General features: G+C 43.1%; 1 protein-coding gene across 1 annotated transcript in view; it reads left to right on the forward strand.

Moving 5' to 3' along the window:
• The window catches only part of LOC133369005 (polycystin-1-like protein 2), an 89,527-nt gene that overhangs the window by 68,874 nt on the left and 1,710 nt on the right, over window positions 1-18,943 (forward strand). The window contains exons 32-42 of the mRNA XM_061593780.1: window positions 2,100-2,331; window positions 3,281-3,377; window positions 7,448-7,588; window positions 9,316-9,501; window positions 11,773-12,100; window positions 12,968-13,101; window positions 13,419-13,546; window positions 16,384-16,544; window positions 17,084-17,294; window positions 18,212-18,313; window positions 18,755-18,886. Of these exons, the coding sequence (XP_061449764.1) occupies window positions 2,100-2,331; window positions 3,281-3,377; window positions 7,448-7,588; window positions 9,316-9,501; window positions 11,773-12,100; window positions 12,968-13,101; window positions 13,419-13,546; window positions 16,384-16,544; window positions 17,084-17,294; window positions 18,212-18,313; window positions 18,755-18,886 (1,852 nt within the window). The remainder of the gene's footprint in view (window positions 1-2,099; window positions 2,332-3,280; window positions 3,378-7,447; window positions 7,589-9,315; window positions 9,502-11,772; window positions 12,101-12,967; window positions 13,102-13,418; window positions 13,547-16,383; window positions 16,545-17,083; window positions 17,295-18,211; window positions 18,314-18,754; window positions 18,887-18,943) is intronic.

Raw genomic sequence — 18,943 nt, forward strand, 5'->3', positions numbered from 1 at the left:
GACAAAATGCAGAACTCTATGATTTCTACAGTAAACTGTGGTCTCCCCCAACTGCCATGCGCCCATGCATTTGACTTATATAAAGGTGTTTACAAGCACTATTGTAGAAGAAATTTTTCTCCATTGGGATCTTTTGCTGGGGGTCCTTAAATAAAATTGAAGACACAGGCTTGAAGCAAAAAGGTAGGCCTTTATTCTTTACAAGCATATGCAGGGCCATATGCAGGGTCAGCCCCTCAGAAGCATCCAGGAGAGACTGCACTGAGGCACTGTGTGCAAGCTGTTCTATAGAGTACAGGTACAACATGTGCAGAGCTTGGAAATGTTACTTTTTAAAACTACAACTCCCATCAGCCCCAGCCAACATGACCACTGGATTGGGCTGATGGGAGTTGTAGTTCAAAAAATTAACTTTTCCAAGCTCTGAACCTGTGACAATGATTTGACTAATCTTATGAGTCCTTGCCCACATAACATCATTCCAAACCAATCAGAAAATATTAGCTAACTCCAATGGTGATTCCAAGGTTCTGTCCATATCATAAATGTTACCATTGTCCTACTGTCTCTTCAAGACTAATGAATTTTGGTTCTAGTTGGAACAGTTACTTATTGTGAATATGCTTTCAGGCATACTCAGTTCATTCTGTATGCCATCTCCAAATAGCAAACTGCTTTCACAGATGCAAACGTCTCGGCGCCTATTGAAGACCTTCCTCTTCCTCGGCAGTTTTCTATTTGGAGATACTTCTTGCCAGCCTTTATTCCCCTGATGAAGGCCTAAATATACAAAGGCTGAAATGCGTTGGGCTTGGATTACAAATAAATACTTATTTTTCTAGCATTTTGGTTTTCCTTCCTCCTATTCCCCAGTTTTACATGCTAGCCACTTTCTGTTGTTGTTGTCCTACACTGTATATGCCCATCTCTCAGGCAATGACCTGTCTGTTACTCTGAGGGTGGCAACATTTGCACTGGCAACGAAAGAAAAATCATTCCCAGTATATCACATTTAATGGGGTGTCCAACCCTTTTGACTATATTGTTTGATGTTTAATATCTTAGAGGTATTCTTGAATTTTATATGGAAAAATGGAAATGGACTGCCTTCAAGTCGATCCTGACTTATGGCGACCCTATGAATAGGGTTTTCATGGGAAGTGGTATTCAGAGGGGTTTTACCATTGCCTTCCTCTGAGGCTGAGAGGCAGTGACTGGCCCAAGGTCACCCAGTGAGCTTCATGGCTGTGTGGGGATTCGAACCCCGGTCTCCCAGGTCGTAGTCCAGCACCTTAACTACTACACCACACTGGCTCTCTGAATTTTATATATTTCTGTATAAAATACATAAGATATATTTTATATGTTTGTTTTATTTCTCAGAATAGTGAGGTTTCAGTGGGTATCGTGGGCTGGTTTGCTTGGAATAAGGAAATAAGGTCACTGGAAATGTAAGGCACTCTGTGATATTTGGTGTGTTTACACAAACATACAGGTTTAGCATAGGTGGAGATTCACGGCATTAACACCTCAATTGACACTGCTGCCCCCATCAAATTTCTAGGGGATCCCTTGCACCCCAAAAAATGCTTTCAGGGCTATATTTCACTCTCTGACTTGCAGCCTCTTTTGGCTGAGTCTCTGCTGCAATTGCTCAATCTACTTTCTTTAGTCACTCCTGACACCAGCCTTCACCAACCTGTTGCTCTCCAGATATTTGGACTGCAACTCCCATCAGCCCAGCCAGCATAGCACCGCACAGCTGTGCTGGCTGAGGCTGATGAAGGTGCAGTCCAAAACACCTGGTGGGCAAAGGCTGCCTTCCACAGAGCAAATTAGCACATTTCCCAGTTTGGAGGAGGGAGTCCTACTGGGTTGACCAAATTTGGCAGACCTCACAGTCACAATCAAGAATCATAGAATTGGAAGGGGCCTGGAGGTCATCCTACTCAGCCATCAGTCACCTTATTATGCCCTTCTCCTTTTCATTTAACACATACCTCCAGCTAAGATGCTGCTTTGGCATTTGATTTTCACCACTGATTTGCGTTCTTGCATATGGGGTACAACATCATTACCCAGCTTTCTTGCTTCAGCAGGGACTCACCAACTCCCAGCTTTCCAGGAGATCGTAAGAAGGAACCAACACCCAAAGGCTTGCCCTGGTGGTTTGTATTCATTGGCTGGTTCCTGGTAGCCATCACCAGCGGCGTATCCGGATTCTTCACAATGCTGTATGGGTTGCATTATGGCAAGGACAACTCCATCAAGTGGCTGATCTCCATGGCCATCTCCTTCTTTGAAAGTCTTTTCATCACGCAACCCTTAAAGGTAGGCTCCTTTAGGAACATAGGAAGCTGCCTTATACCGAGTCAAACCATTGGTCCATCTAGCTCAGTATTGTCTGCACTGACTGGCAGTGGCTCTCCAGGGTTCAAACTAAGGGACATTCCCAACCCTACCTAGAGATGCTGGGGCTTAAATTTGGGACCTTCTGCATGCAAAGCAGATGCTCTACCAGTGGGCTATGGCTCTTCCTTTTATCACATGCTGTAGTTACATAGGACTTGATGGTGAATGTGCCATTTATATGTGCTCATATAAGGGGCAATGTCACTGAATGGTCAAGGTTTGAATACAACTGGATATCCTGGGCTAGTGAATGAAGAGGAGGCACCAAATGATTTGCTTTTGTGGGCCACTTGCAGAAAGGATGCTATGGGGCCCTTCTGATGTCCCTTTTATTTATTTATTTTTATTTGCTTGTTACTAGTCTGAGGTCAAACCAGTGTACCAAGAGACCCTCTAAACGTATGTAGGAAGGATTGCAGAGTTTTGTTTTGACTTTTGATTTACAGATATGCCTACTCTAACATGGGAACAAGTTGCAAACTTCTTTAAGCATAATGAGTCCAAACAAAGGGAAGCCTGAAAATTGTAGTCATGTGTACTGGCTCATGAACTCTAACACAGAATTATCAGCAATTCCATAAAACGATTGTTCCAAGGTGTGTGTGTGTGTGTGTGTAACCACAACAACTAAACCACTCTAGGCCAGTGGTATCATATCTGTGCCAGCTTCAGACAGAGTGAAACACATTCCCAATGTCCAATTTTTCCAGTGGTTCATGGGCTCCATCTCTGTTTAGAAAGCAAAGTGGACTGCATCAATCTCTTTTCTCCCAATGGAAAAGTGGCAACAGGGTGTCAAGTTCAGTCTTAAAGACTACTTCTATCTATGTCAAAACATGTCTCCATGTTTGCAACCATTGCTTTCCAGGTTCTTGGATTTGCTGCTTTCTTTGCTCTGGTTCTAAAAAAGATGGAACAGGAAGATGAGGAGAACACATCTATTGATGGTCCATTGTCTGCTCCAGGTGACTATTAAGCTACCTTAATAACATTGTCTTCTCTGGACTGATATCCTCCAGATGTAGTTGTACTTCAACTCCCATCATCCCTGACTATTGTTCATGCTGTCTGGGGCTGATGGGAGCCGGAGTTCAAAACATCTAGAGGGCTTGTTGTTGGGAAAGGATTGCCTAGAATTTCTTTCCTCTGACTTCACAAAGTGTCAGCATTGGACTTTAAGGGAAAGGCAGACAAAGCCAGAAGCAGCTGTAGTTCTAATTTAGAGATGGAGGAGAGAGCCAGGAGATTTTTGTTGCTGTTTGCTTTGTTTTTTCTGCTGGAGTTAACTGGACCAGAAGCGATGGGGAACATGCTGTAGGGATCTGTGCTGTTACTTTGGGAAATTTGAAGCAGGATCAGTGCTTGTGCTACCCGCTGTATGAGTCGATTTACTTCCAATATGCTCTGTTTGTATATTTGTAAATCACAATACATCTCACAAGGACACCATAAATCCCCAATGCTTTTGTATCCAAAGGAAACCAATACCTTGTATTTATTTATCTAAAGCATGTATATCCTTTTATTTTTTAAAATTTTTATACCATTCTCAAGACAGCTTCCAAAGAAAAGCATTAACACATTATAATAGAATAAAATTATGAATTGGAACCTCAATATAATCAGTGAAATACAAAACAAAGCAGAAAAGAAACAAATTCCCCAAAGCAGTACCTAAAACAACCTCACTGTTTGTTATAGCTAAACTATACAAATCAACAAGTGTACACTCTTTCCCACAAACACCTGTACATGTGCAGACCTGTATCCTCTCCTTGAATTTGTGTACCGTAAGGGGCAATTAGAACTGCGGATCATCAGGTTTTCGTTGTGAAATTGCCTCTCACCACATCAGTTTCACTGACAAAATTAGCACTAGGCCAAGCTATACTGGACACCTGCCAGATTCCCTCATCATCTTAGAAAAGTGAAAGTTTCACTGCCTGTGAAGCAGAGCTCCTCGCTCCACTTAGGCCTTTCCCCCTTGGGGGGAGATCTATTTTTATCGCACCTTAAGCCAAACATTTTCTCTCCTCCTGCCCATTTCAATAGCCATGGTGGGTGTTGGATCATATGCACTGCTTGATATCTGTGATCTTTTCTACGCTTCAGTCATACTATGCTTTCTTTGTCCATAGCCCTAGGTATTAGGTAAGTCTGTGCTATTTTGCATTTTTAAATAATTCAGCTTCTCTACTGAGGTATTTAAATTGATTTTTAAATATGTATATTCTATCTTCCTTTTCCCAATGAAAACCTGCTGGTTACATATAAATTTAAAACAGCATAAAACAATTATATCCAATAAGTATCTTAGCGCAAAACAGCACTACAGTCAGCATTAAGAATAAGCTTTTGGTTGGTGATGAAGGCCTCAGTGTTTATAGATAACTATGTTTTTTTTAAATTAAATTATCATACTGGTTTTTTAAAAATTAAACGATCGTGCTGACAGATGTTGTGGTAGCAAAGTGCACTCTTGTACATGTTTACTTGGAGGTAAGTCCTATAATGTTCAGTGGAGATTGTGCCCAGTAAGTATGTTTAGGATTGCTATGCATACCTGTGTTAGAATGGAAAATTTTGAATTAATTTCCATGTGAAATAGATCTTTAGTAAAAGCCAATGTTAAGTTGTCTGACATGCAAGGGTTAAGGGATGAAGGTCGACACTGGAACAACAAGTGAGATTCACATACAACTGTATCATCTTGTATGCTGTGCGTAACTATGCCAGGCTAAGACTCCCAAGATTCCCAAGACTCCCACCTGCGTGCTTTGTGCAATCTGCCTAGTGATAGAAGAATATATCTATGCTTGTGAGAACTGTAACTTCAGACCTCACTGGACTGGCAAGAGCTGCCTGTGGGTCTCCGTTTGCAAACGTAATAAAACTTTGGTTTGGAACCTTGAGTCTCATGTTGTTTGAGTATTGGGATCTCATCCAGCGGTATGAACCTCGAAATTGTGTGTAACACCTGCTTGGTAGTAAATCTCACTGAACTCAGTGGGGATTTTTGGTTTTGGTTTTACTTCTGATCAGGCATAAGATTGTACTATTAATCAGCTAGTGCAGGGGTGGGGGACCTGTGGCTTGCCATAAGTTGCGGGACTCCAATTCTCAACATTGCTGACTGTTGGCTAGGCAGGCTGAGGCTGATGGAAGTTGAAGTCCAACATCTGGAGGGCCACAGGTTCCCCACCCCACAAGGCAGTGACTGCAAGTAAAAGTACAATGCTGTGTATTTATTTATTTGTTTAGAATTGTGCCTGGAGATGGTTGACAAACCACAAAGATATTTTTGTTTACTCTGTATTTAAAAGTGCCAGCTTTCAACCTATAAAGCTCTAAACGAGAGAGCCAGTGTGGTGTAGTGGTTAGAATGGTGGACCATGACCTGAGAGACCAGGGTTCAAATCCCCACTTGGCCATGAAGCTCACTGGGTGACCTTGGGCCAGTCACTATCTCTCAGCCTAACCTACCTCATAGGGTTTTTGTGAGGATAAAATGAAGAGGGGGAGAAACATTGCCACATTGAGCTCCTTGGAGGAAAGGTGGGATATAAATGTGATAACTAATAAATAAACAAATGACCTGGGTCCTTGAAGGAGTGCCTGCCCCCTTATGAATGACCTCAGCAGTTTTGGGTGCTTCCAGACTGTTGCTATTTTGGAGTGGGATTCAATCACATACTGGCAAATTCAGGTTGCACAATTAGAGTTGTTTGGGAGATCTCGCACAACAAACTGGCTTCCCCAAAGGATTGGACTTTTTGAGATAAGGAAAGTGATGATGGGAAAATGCATAGGACAGTGTGGGATAACACTTGCTTTTATGCAGCAGCATCTAAGCCCCCTTCACACAAATCAGAATGAATGCTCAATAAATAGCTGACACTGCCCAGTTTCCCTGCAAACAAATCAGGATGAATGCTCAATAAATAGGGGGTTTGGAAGCACCCTTGGTCTTTCTTGGAGGTTGCTTTCTGAGTGTTTCCACCTGCAGAGGTTAACTTTCTGCTTTGGTAAAAGCAAATTGACATATCAAACTATTGCTAAATTACTATGCAATGGCGGCCAGGTTGTGGGGGAATCCACAGATGGTTTTATCTGAAAATCCTGGTGCCAGTGCATGAAACAAGGCTATAACATTCAACACAATACTTTGGAGCCTATTCCAATGGTCGAAAACCCACCTACTTATCTTTGAGCCCCCAACCCCAGCAAATCCCGTCCTACTTCATCGAGCTTTTGTTGCTTGGTGTGGGTATGTCTATGAGCTCATTTACATTGTGATGCCTGTGTTCTGGCTCAGGTTGTTGAACAGTTGATAAAGCTCAACCCTTTTCAATCTGTGTTGCTAAGAGAAGCTTTCTTAATCTTTGCAATCATTGTAACGGCTAGTTTTGAATCTCATTCCTATTTGTGTCTCCCCCCCTCCTGCACCACAATCATAATGTAGATGGCGAACCTCAGGATGGAGGGGGGCAGATGTGGCCCTCCAAGCCTCTCTATCTGGCCCTCAGGGCTTTCTCCAGGCCATGTCCCCTCCCCAGTCATATCTCTTTGCCCCAGGGCTCGCCCCTCACTGTATCTCCTTCACACCTTCCTTGAGCAATTGTGTCCTTGAACTCTGATAATGCTTCTTGCGTGCCTGGATGAAGGATAGAGAGGGATGTGTGAGTAAATTAACAATTTTTCTCCACCCACATTTGCTTCTGGCCCTGCCCACTGCTGGCTTGTGGTCCCTTGAAGGGCTGCCCAGAAAGGACAGTGCCCTCAGACTGAAAAATGTAGACAATCACAGTTGCCTGATGTTAACAATCAAAACTGGATCTAGTGCTAGTCCAAATTCAGTTTCACTGTTCCTCACCGGAAACTACACTTCTCACAACAGCCAAGAATCTGCTTGCACCCACTTGAGATTGGTGATTTGTAGGCCGATTGTCACTTAGCCACAGTCTCCCAATATTTCTTGCTTCCATCTGATACATTCTAGGCCAGTAATAGGCTGCTACCTCCTCTTCTTCCACAGGTGACTCAAACCCTATCTTTGGGGCCCGCAGGGACAGCGGAAGCAACACCTACCAGCCTCCCCCTGCTACCGACATTGAGAAGATGAAAAATAACCACATCAAGGAGCAGAAAGCATTTGCCCTGATTAGAGAAATACTGGGTACGTTTATGAACTCCAAAACGACCGGGGTCAGTGGGTGAAAAAAGGAGGTTTAGGAGAAGGCTTTGAATTTGGTGGCCATTTAATGCCAAAAATAAAGAGGACAGATTTGCATAAAAATTGCATGTGTCATTTTTATATATACAGATGTAGACTCGGAAATTATTACTATAAATTTAAATAGAAACGCAAGGATCTCAGCCTGGTGGGGAAGACTGTGTCCACGTGTCCTGTGTGCTGCCCAGGTGCTACCTTTTGATGGCAACTTCAAGGCCCTGCAGTCTCTCTTCTTAAGAGTTCTTCATTGTTAAGCTGGACCAGACAGCTCTTCAAAAAGAGAGCTCTCAAACATAGGACTGCCCTCTGACAGCTCTTAAAAAAAAGAACACCACACAACTACAAAAGTTTCAATAAAACACACACCCACACCCCAAGGCACATCCAGTTTGGAGGAGCTATTCTCTCAAGATCTCAACACAGTAAATGTGGGGAGTTAACTTGGAGACTGTAATTGCAGTACACTTTTTTGTGTGAGCAAGACTTTAGTGTTCAAAAATGAAAAAGACAAATGGAAATTGGTATTGCCCTCTACAGTGGAGAGTTGTCCCTTAAGGATGAATGGGGCACTGCCCTACCAACTTCAGCCAGCCCCACCTGCCTGCTTTCTTCCTTATAACCAGCCAGGGGATGGCTCTGCCTGTGCTTGGCTTTGGCTCTACCTACTGTTAGTCAACTTTCCATCTGCCCTGCCAGTGCCAGTGGGCACCAGCCACCACTTGCCCTCTACGAAAACAAACAACCCTGCACTACACATTGTGAAACGTAATAACTTACAGCATAATCCTAACCAGGTCAATTTGGAAGCAAATTCTACTGAATTCAAGAGTACTAACTCTCAGGAAAGTGGGGTTAGGATTGCGTCCTAATTCTGGTAACGTTTTATCTTGTGCTCTTGCACACTTTCTGGATTTTTTTTTAAAGGTGTCTGTGCACATAGTAGGGATGGGTGAGGATTCAATTCAGTTTGCATATCAAGCCAAATCTGCACTTTCGAAACAACATGAGAACCGAAACATAGCCATCCTTCATAATTCACACTTATTTGAATTTTGCAATGCAATTCGCCAGCCAAACATTGTTTACAAAAATGCATACTTTAGGGGAAGACGTGCATAAAAATGAATAGATGAGTGAAAATAGCATGCAAGAATGCATTATATGATGAAAAATGGCTTGCAAAATTTGTGCTTATTACTCAAAACTCCCTACAAAAATGTGTTCATTAGGAGAAATTTATGCTGAAATGCTTGAGAATTTTCATGAGGATTTTTTTTCTTTTTAAAAAATCGCAAATTGCTGCAGAAATGTGGAGAACTGAATTTAATCCTGGGAAAAGGAGAAACTGAGAACCTAATGACTGCTCTTTCCATTCCTAGCACACAGATACAGAAATTCCTGTGTGTATGCCTAGGACAGAAAAAAGGAGGGGAGGGAAGAAGTGATTATGAAAAATACAGCCCAGGTACATTCCATGAAGCTCCACCTTCTGGTGTAGTCAACAAGTAGCAGAATAGGAATGAATTTCCATGGCTGAATGAACTGGAATGTATGAAAGCAAAAGCAAAATTAGATCTGATTACTAACTGTTTGTGATGCAATGCCCCCTGTTTAGAAGCACCCTTGGAAATATAACTGCTGTTGCTTTGCTTTCCTGTTCCTTTCCCCAGCCTACTTGGGTTTCTTGTGGATGTTGCTCTTGGTTGCCTATGGCCAGCGAGATCCTAACTCCTATTATCTGAACAAACACATTGAGAACAGCTTCACGGATGGATTCCAAGACATCTTCAGTTATCAGGATTTCTTCAAATGGGCCAGAACTACCTTAGTCAGCAATTTGTATGGCCCACATCGAGGTACAAAGATGTGTTATGTTCAGAGCTTGGAAAAGTTACTTTTTTGAACTACAACTCCCATCAGCCCAATCCAGTCGCCATGCTGGCTGGGGCTGATGGGAGCTGTAGTTCAAAAAAAGTAACTTTTCCAAGCTCTGGTTATGTTGAGGCAGGACATCCTAATGTTTAAGCTAAACATCTTAGAGAGAAAACTGACCTCCTGTTTGGATTACAGTAATGTGTTGTATGTAGGGTTGTCTTTGAGTCAGGGATGGGGGAGACGTTTGATTCAATTCACATTTAAAGGTGAACCTACCAAATTCACTCTTTTTGAAACAAGATGAGAACCAAAACACAGCCATCCTTTGAAATTCACAGATATTCGAATTTTGCAGTGCAGTTCTCCAGCCAAGTTATGGGTACAAAAATGTATATAATAGGGTAGAGTTGGGCATTAAAATGCATATATTAGTGAAATCATCATATAAAAATGCAATATATAAGAGAAAAGTGCTTTCACAAATGTGTATATCAGTCAAAACAACATACAAAAATATGTTGATAAGGAGAAATTGGCACAAAAATACTGACAAATTTTCCTGAGGAATTTAAAAAAAAAATAGCAAGTCAACATGGAAATGTGGAGAACTGAATTTAAGACTGGAAAAATGAGAAACCTGGAGAACTGAAAATGACAGACTTGTCCATCCCTACTTTGAAAACAGTCTGGAAACTTATGCCTTCATTGGCTCCTGATCTGTTTCTAGAGCTCTGAATGGCTTGGGACGTCAGTATTTTACTTTAAAACAGGGGTGAGGAAACCTTTTCGGCCCCAGGGCCACCTTCCCTTCTAGGCAACTTTCTGGGGGCCGAGTATCAGTGGTAGGTGGGGCCAGAAGCAAAAGTAGGTGGAGCAACAAATGCAAATTGTACCTTTGTACAGTAGACTTGTATCTGCAACCACTTGTGGAGCCCTCTCTAACCTCTATCCAGACAAGTGAGAGACATTATCAAGGAGACATTTCAGCCAGCCAGCCAAAAACACTTTGAGTTTGAAATGGGGCCAGTGAGGAGTGTGGCTTGGGGAGAGTTCCAAGGGCCAGACAGAGAGCATGGAGGGCTGCATTGGCCTCCTTAAACCTGAGGTTCCCCATATCTGTTTGCCTCTTCCAATATGTTCCTATCTGTACCCTGAGATCATCGATGGAAGCCATTCTCCAAGTGGCCCCTCCATCTGAAGTTCTGAGGGTGGTTGTAAAAGAGAGGGGCCTTCTCTGCTGTGGCTCTTCAGTGGTTATGGAGTGCTCTCCCTTGAGATATTCGCCTGGTGCCTACAGTCATATATATATCTATTTTGGCACCAGGCAAAGGCTTTTCTGTTCACCCAGTGCTTTTTGAGGGATTTTTTTGTTTTAAAGTTGTAGTGTTTTAAATTTACTACTGGAATAATTTTAGTCTCCGTTGTATGCATGTTTTCCCTTGTAGCGGGGATGGAGAACTTCAGGTCCATGACCAGGAGGCAAATGTGGCCCGCCAGGCCTCTCTGTCTGGCTCTCCGGACCCTCCTGAGACCACATCACTCACCAGCCCTGCTTTGCACCATATTTGGGCGTTTTTGCCTAGGTGGAATGTGCCCTTGAACTCTTCTTTGCCTGGATGGAAGATGGAGAAGTGTGTGTGTGTTTGTGTGCAAATGTGTGTAGAAACTAGCCTACTGTGCAAAAGTAAAGTTCATTTTTGTTGCTCTGCCTGCTGTTACTTCTGGCCCTGCCCATCACTGGTGTGTGGCCCGCAGAAGGTTGCCTTGAAAGGAATGTGGCTTTCAGGCTGAAAAAGTTTCTCTATCATTGCCTTATAGAATCTTACCCTTATGGTGTTTTTATGCCAGCAGATATGTTTAGAATTGTAACATGCTGCCTCAGTTATCGCATCCACAAATCACACATTTAAATCACATGGCTTCCCACCAAAAATCCTAGGGACTATAGTTGGTTAAGGGTGCTGGGAACTATAGTTCTGTGGGAAGTAAATTACAGTTCTCTGGGGGAAGCCATGTGCTTTGAATGTAAGGTGTGGATGTGACCTATGTGTTTATTTGCCAGAATTTTGTGCTTTGTTAAGATATTTGTTTGTCTGTCAGACAACATTGCCATACTTAGAAATACAATAAATGAGTAAAAATAAAACTTATTGGTGTGGCACATACTAACTTTGAAAGCACTGCAAAAGTTTACAGAAGGGACGCTTTCTCTCTCTCTCCCCTGCCCCCCACTCTCTTAAAATTCCAACAAGGTTTTATCACAGATGGCAACTCCAAGCTGGTGGGCAGTGCCCGGATCCGCCAAGTGCGAGTGAAGGGCAACACTTGCCCAGTAGCTCCAAAACTGCAGCTGACGGTTGGTGAATGCCGTGCTTCCTATTCTTTTGACACGGAAGACGTGGCAGACTATGGAGTGCATTGGAACATCTCTTCCCTGGATAACTCTTCAGAGCTCAGTTCTGCGTGGCAGTATCAGAGCCAGTCCAAACTGAGAGGGCACGCAATCTGGGGCAAACTGGCTGTCTATAGAGGTGGCGGATATGTGGTACACTTGGGGACAGAGGCCCACAATGCCTCCAGGTACCTTATCTCTGTTGCGTGTGGTTCCCCCCCCCCCGTTTATTCTGTTGTTGTTGTGGCAGCAGCAGCTAGCAGCAGTATTTCTGTAAAGTTTAATCAGTTAAATTAATTCAGGGGTGGGAATCCTTGGCCCCCATCTGGGAAATGGATGTTGATGTTGTGCAGAGCATGCAGTTGCTGCTGCTTTCTCTGCAAGGAGATCTCTTGCAAGAAAATCAAAATAGAAGGGAAAAGTCTCAGCAGAGCGATAGACTTGTGTTCTTTGCAAAAAAGCGTTCATGCATTTTGCAATTGCACACATGCAATTTTCAGGGTGCAATTTCATGATAAAGTTTGAGACCTGGAATAGCTGTTATGCAGGGCTTGCATTTCGATTGTGCATTGGCATTGTTTGCATTTTTCTGCTGAGGTTACTGAGTTCTTCTTTACATTTTGCACATTCAGGCCAGATAAAGGAGGCTGTGGGTCTGATAGGAATTGTAGTTCAAAACATTTGGAGGATTCCAGGTTGGGGAAGTCTGGCTTAAATCAATGACTATCTAAGGAGACTTTGTGCTGGATTGACCTTATGGATGAAGTTAATGGGTTCTACCCTCTCATGTTCTTCCGGATTTTCAGACTGAATATTGCTCATTGACTCCTTAGCATCTTCCCATTCTTAGGACCACAGCCAACAGCAACAGGAGTGTTGGATTGGCTCCATTGCCACCTGCTGCACTGCATCAAGCTCTCTGTGCCTTGCCGTTCTCCCTCTGATTCCGTAGCAGCACCAACTAAGTATTGGAAAGCCCAGAGAGCGACAGAGCCCCATCCATGATGCCCCACTGGTTGCTACTCATCACATTCCTGCTTTTCATTTTTTGGCAGAATCCTCCAGTACCTCTTCAATAATGTCTGGCTGGATACCTTCACGCGAGCCGTGTTTGTCGAGTTCACTGTCTACAATGCAAATGTGAACCTCTTCTGCATCGTAAGCCTCATGTTTGAAACCAATGCCTTAGGTGAGAGCCTGATATCTGCTCCAGTGTTTTCAGGCAAGAAAAGACCAGGTTGTGCATAACTCTGGGAGACTGCCTGGTGCATTTTGCCTCCTAATTGCCATAGGAATTAAATATCAACTCAGCATATTATGGAGATACTGTGAGCTTCAGGGCAGTCAGATGGAAAGATAGCCAGGGTTTCAATACATGTAATAGCTGCATAGAAGAGGGCATTTCACCTTTGTGCAGGTTGTCTTAACTTTTCACAACAAGTCGTACCTGCTGAAAGATGGACTGCCCTGTATAGCAGAATATTAACCTCTCCTTTGCTTTCATAGGGGCCCTTTTCACGCGGTCCGAGCTGCAGAGTGTCCGGCTTTATCCATACACGGATGGCTTGCATATCTTTGTGGTAGCGGCAGAAGTAATTTATTTCCTCTTTGTCATCTACTACATGGTGGGACAGGTAAGAACACCAGAAAGAGCCCTGCTGGATCGGGCCAAAAGTCCACCTAGTCCAGCATCCTGCTTCACAAAATGGCCAATCAGATGCCACAATGGGAAGCCCACAAGCAAGACTTGGGTGTTGACATGCTGTCAGTTCCCACAGACTGGTATTTAGAGGCACAGTATCTCTGCATTGTGGAAGACCTTCTCTAAGATACAGGGCTCCCTTCCACCCTGAACCCAGAAAGCAAGGCTTGTCTGTGATATGAGCTTGGGACCTCTTGTACCCTAGGTGAGAACAATGCCTTTAGACCAGGCTTCCTCAACCTGGTGGCCTCCAGATGTTTTGTAGTACAACTCCCACCACCCCTGGCCAGTGGCCTTATTGGGCAGGGCTAATGTGAGTCGGAGCCCAATAACATCTGGAGTGCCACAGGTCCCCCTACTGCTGGTCTATGCTTTCTGTAGACCAGAGGCTCAAATGGTTTGCTCACATATGTTCTGGGGCTGCCCCTCTCCTTTTCATTCTATTCATAAATGATTTGAATGAACGCTGCCTCTCTCACGATTTCCATACTCCTAAGATAGCGGCTGAGAGTTGTCCTCTATTGCTATACGCGGATGATGCCGTACTCCTTTCACTATCGAAGGTAGGCCTTAAACGTATGTTAAGAGCGTTTATGTCATACTGTATAGCGAACCACCTAGTGATTAATTACGATAAAACAAAAATCCTAGTGTTTTCAAAACGAATAAACATCCCAGTATGGACAATTAATGGACACCAAATTGAACAAGTAGCCCAATATAAATACCTTGGCATCACTTTCCATTCTTCGATGAACTGTTCTACTCATATAAGAATGGCGGTTATGAGAGCTAGGAATTCCTTAAAGAGTTTGCTGCGATATTTCTATTATAAAGGGGGACAATTCATTCCAGCGATCTTCCAGATATTTAGAAATAAAATCATCCCCTAACTTTTATATGGAATTCCAATTTGGATCCATTCATTGAATACTTCAGTTGTGGCTGTTCTTTCCATTCTTTTACGCTGCCTATTAGGATGTGTACCTTCCGCGGCACTTAGATTAGAATGTGGGTTTATTTCGATGGAATGTCAGGCTTGGCTGACGACTGTAAATTATTGGGTTAAAATATCATCTAATACTCCTCCCGGATTTTTATCCCTACTCTGGAAAGATAATTGGCCTTCCAATTGGAACAAAAAACTGGAAATGAAACTGACGCAAATGGGCCTCTCTAGAGAATACTTATCATCTCAATTGCCAAGCAATGCTCTAGCCATAATTCGCTCCCGATTTAAGGACATTGACTATCAGACTTCAATTAGTTCGGCGACTAAAATATGCTCTCCTTTATATTTGAATCTAAACTTTGATCCTGGAAAACCTGCTTCCTATTTAGATTTGCTCACAATTCCTAAACTTCGTTCAGCCTTTTCTAAAGCTAGGTTCAACTCACTATATTCTGCGGTACTGGAAGGGAGGTTCAGGGGGGTCCCTTACGAACTTCGTGTATGCCCTTGTGGTGCTGGTAACATTGAAACCCTCCAACATACCCTCCTCTTCTGTCCCTTGTACTCTCAGATTCATATTAAGTTCCTTAATTTTATATTGGCGAAAGTCAGTCACAAACCGCCGGTAGCTAAGATTGTTTATTTACTCTCTGGATCAGAGAAAGAAATTACCATCCAAGTTGCCAAATTTGTACACGCGGCCCAGCAGATACGTATTCCTCTTTTTTGTAGTTAATATCCTTTTATGAATTTCGCAGCCAGAGTGTTATTTTATTTGGTTCATTATGGTTCTTAATGGTTTGTATTTATTTCTTGTACTATAGATTATGCAATGACTTGTATTATATTGTATTTAGACTTTGCTGCATCCAGACTATGGGTCTATGACCGCAAATAAATAAAATAAAAATAAAATACTGCTACTATACTACTGCAGCACTTGCTGCCACCAACCCAGGGATTTCATTATAGTGCTTGTCTTTCCTTCACACTGCCAATCAATTGCCACTCCCTACTGGTTCTTGCTTATGCATAGAAAATGTCAGCAGGGATTAAGGAACTCTGACAGTGCAGTTGAATAGATCTTCTCAGAAGTAAGCCCCATTGATTTCTGTGGGTCTTTCTACAGAACTACAACCCAAGACTTGTAATTCTTGAGAGGGTGGGACCTTGGAGCTTTGGAATGCTCTCCTAAAAGCTGATTAGTTCCTTCTCTTGTGGCATTCCCAAAGGTCATTGGAGATAGTATAGTAGCTTGCCTAAGGCTGACCAACATATTTGTATTTGAGCTGAACTTTGAACCGACCAGAGTTTTGCAGCTCATGGCTTATGTCAGGGATGGGGAACTTGCGGCCCTCTAGAAGCTGTTGGGCTACAAATCCCATCATCCCTGACCAATAGCCATGCTGGCTGGGGCTGATGGGAGTTGGAGTCCAACAACATCTGGAGGGCAACAGGTCCCCCATCCTTGGCTTAGGCCACCTCAGCTCTCTGCACATGCACTGTGAATATAGTTGGGAATAGATAACAGTTAAATAGTGTTGAATGGCTTTGTCTTCAGAAGTATTTCTCTTAGCTTGATTTCCATGTTAAATTTCTGCACATTAGGTAGTTGCTTAAAAGCAGAGGAACTTTCCGTGGGGGGGAAAGGGGGCCGCCCTATCCTCAATGCCTGATCATGTGACATTAGATGTGAGGTCATGGTTGGCTAGTCATCTAAGTCATCTAAACGAGGTTGCATTGAAGCAATATAATCTGCCTTTCCCCCTATTGGTCACATTATGCACTCTTTGGAACTGAACACTTTGTTCCAACAGGGAAAGTTGATGCGGGCTCTAAAATGGAATTACTTCTGCAGCAAGTGGAACTTGTTGGAGCTGGCCATCATCTTCATCAGCTGGAGCGCCCTGCTGGTGTTTGTAAGACGGACAATCTTGGGCTTGCAGGACATCAGTTACTATCAAGAGCATAAGGATGAGTAAGGGCTCTCCGTCCTCATCCCAACGGGCATAGGGAAGGGAAGAACTGCTAACCAGCTTTTGTGATTTCCATGCAAGCAGTGATGCTTCAGGAATTCAGTTACTGTAAATTCCAGTGCAAACTGACGTGATCTGCATCTCCCACACTTAATGTGTGGATCCAGACATAATTATCCTTTTGATTTTGCACTCTTCCAAATTCTGCAATAGTTTTGTTTTGTTTTAAAAAGTACCAAAATCCATTAAAATAAAAATGTGTACTTTTAGATAAAAATGTTTAGAACCGTGCACATTGAGATAAAAGATGTATTAAAATGTACGCGTTGTGATACTACATATATTTAAACACAAATAAAGTTTGTGTGCTTTTTTAAAAAAATGCAAATTAATACAAAAATGGGATGGGATGGATCTATGAATGAACACATTTTGAAATTCAGAGGCAGGCAGGCAAGGGCAAATGAGGTTGGTAGGGTGGTTCACCTTTTGCCCAAATGGACCAGCCTCCATGCTCATTATGGATCCCGTATTCCTTCAGGTTTGCAAGCTTCAATCAGACGGCAACTGTTGATGCAGTTCTGGGCTACCTGGTTGCCTTTCTGGTACTCCTTGCCACCGTGAAACTCTGGCACCTCTTGCGGCTGAATCCCAAGCTGAACATGATCACCTCGACCTTGAGGAGGGCCTGGGGGGACATATCAGGATTTGCGACTGTGATTATAATCATGTTCCTTGCCTACTCCATTGCTGTGAGTAGTCTTCTCTTTCATCTGTTTTCAGTGGGACCCTTTCCCACCCTGTCCATCATTTGGATTGGCTTGTTCATATTTTTTTTAAGAGTTCCACCCATAATAAGATCCTCCGTGGCGCAGAGTGGTAAGTGGCGGTAATGCAGCCGAAGCTCTGCTCACGGCCGGAGTTTGATTCCAACGGAAGGAGGAAGTCGAATCTCCGGTAAAAAGGGTCGAGGTCCACTCAGCCTTCCATCCATCTGTGGTCAGTAAAATGAATACCCGGGATACGCTGGGGGGTAAAGAAAGGCCGGGGAAGGAACTGGCAATCCCACCCCATATATACGGTCTGCGTATATACACCTTTACCTTTGGACTGGGGGCGGGGAGGCAATCAGGACTGGAACTGTGGTGAAGGGTTGTGTGGATTTTAACTCTATGCCAGAGCTTGTAGTCCTCACTAAATTTACTCTTCTGAAACTGCTCTACGCAATGTGAAGAAAACTCTTATTGGCACCAGTTATGGAGTTTTGTCCTTTAAATGGTATTACAGAGAGAGTTTGTCCGTATTTTGTCCGAATTGTGTGTTTTAAACTAGCTTGAGAGGGGGAAAGGGTTTGAGGAAGCACTGGCAGCAACAGTAATTATGCTTTAAAAATGGGCTCATTTCCCTGCTGGGATCTGGTGTTTTAAATTATTGTTATGTTTGTCTTCACCCTTAATTAACCTAAACCCTTCATCTCTGAAGTGGTTTAGAAACATCACACCAGCACTGCAGGATACTCTGTGTATGAGCAGAAAAATAGTCATGAGTATTATTGAGAAGCTAGACTTTCCAAGTGATCTGTGTCAGTTGCTAACTAGCCTTTGTGATTGGCATGTGAGACTTATTCTTCATTTTTCTTTTTCTTTCTTTCTTTCTCTGTAATTTGCAGACAAACTTGATATATGGCTGGAAGCTGAACTCTTACAAGACCCTGTTTGATTCTGCAGAGACAATGGTCAGCCTTCAGCTAGGAATCTTCAACTATGAAGAGGTTTGGCATTTGACCGTCAGAAATTTTTCTTGCAGCTGAGGTTGGATAAAATGAAACCATAGCACAGTTATTTGTTTAGCACCATCCACGTACATGGTTTAAGACTGGAGTAGGGGAGAACTTCAGGCTTGGGGGCCTTATGCAGCCCTCTAGACCTCCCTATCTTGCCCTTGGAATTCTCCCCAAGCTACAACCCCTCTTCTCAGACCACAACCCTCACTGGGCCGGTCCCCCCACCAAAAAAAGTATTATTTATCTACACTACGCAACATGTACAAGGAAGCATACTGTTCAGCATTAAGCCAGAATGTATCTCGGTAACAATGATGCATACACAGGACACTAGCTACTTGAAGTTTTAAAATAATTCACAGGTAGTGTCCCTGAAAATAATGTTCTCTATCCTGAAATGCTTTATTGAAATTTATGTGTGTCTTTCAGGTCTTGGACTACAACCCTATTTTGGGGTCCTTTTTGATTGGCTCCTGCATCATTTTTATGACATTTGTGGTGCTCAATCTCTTCATTTCCGTGATCCTTGTGGCTTTCAGCGAGGAACAGAAGCATTACCAGGTTTGTTTGCAGAAGGATTGTGTGAATCCCAGGGTTTAAGGATGCTATCTGCCCTAG

This window comes from Rhineura floridana, chromosome 13 (assembly GCF_030035675.1).
Source record: "Rhineura floridana isolate rRhiFlo1 chromosome 13, rRhiFlo1.hap2, whole genome shotgun sequence".
Classification (NCBI taxonomy): domain Eukaryota; kingdom Metazoa; phylum Chordata; class Lepidosauria; order Squamata; family Rhineuridae; genus Rhineura; species Rhineura floridana.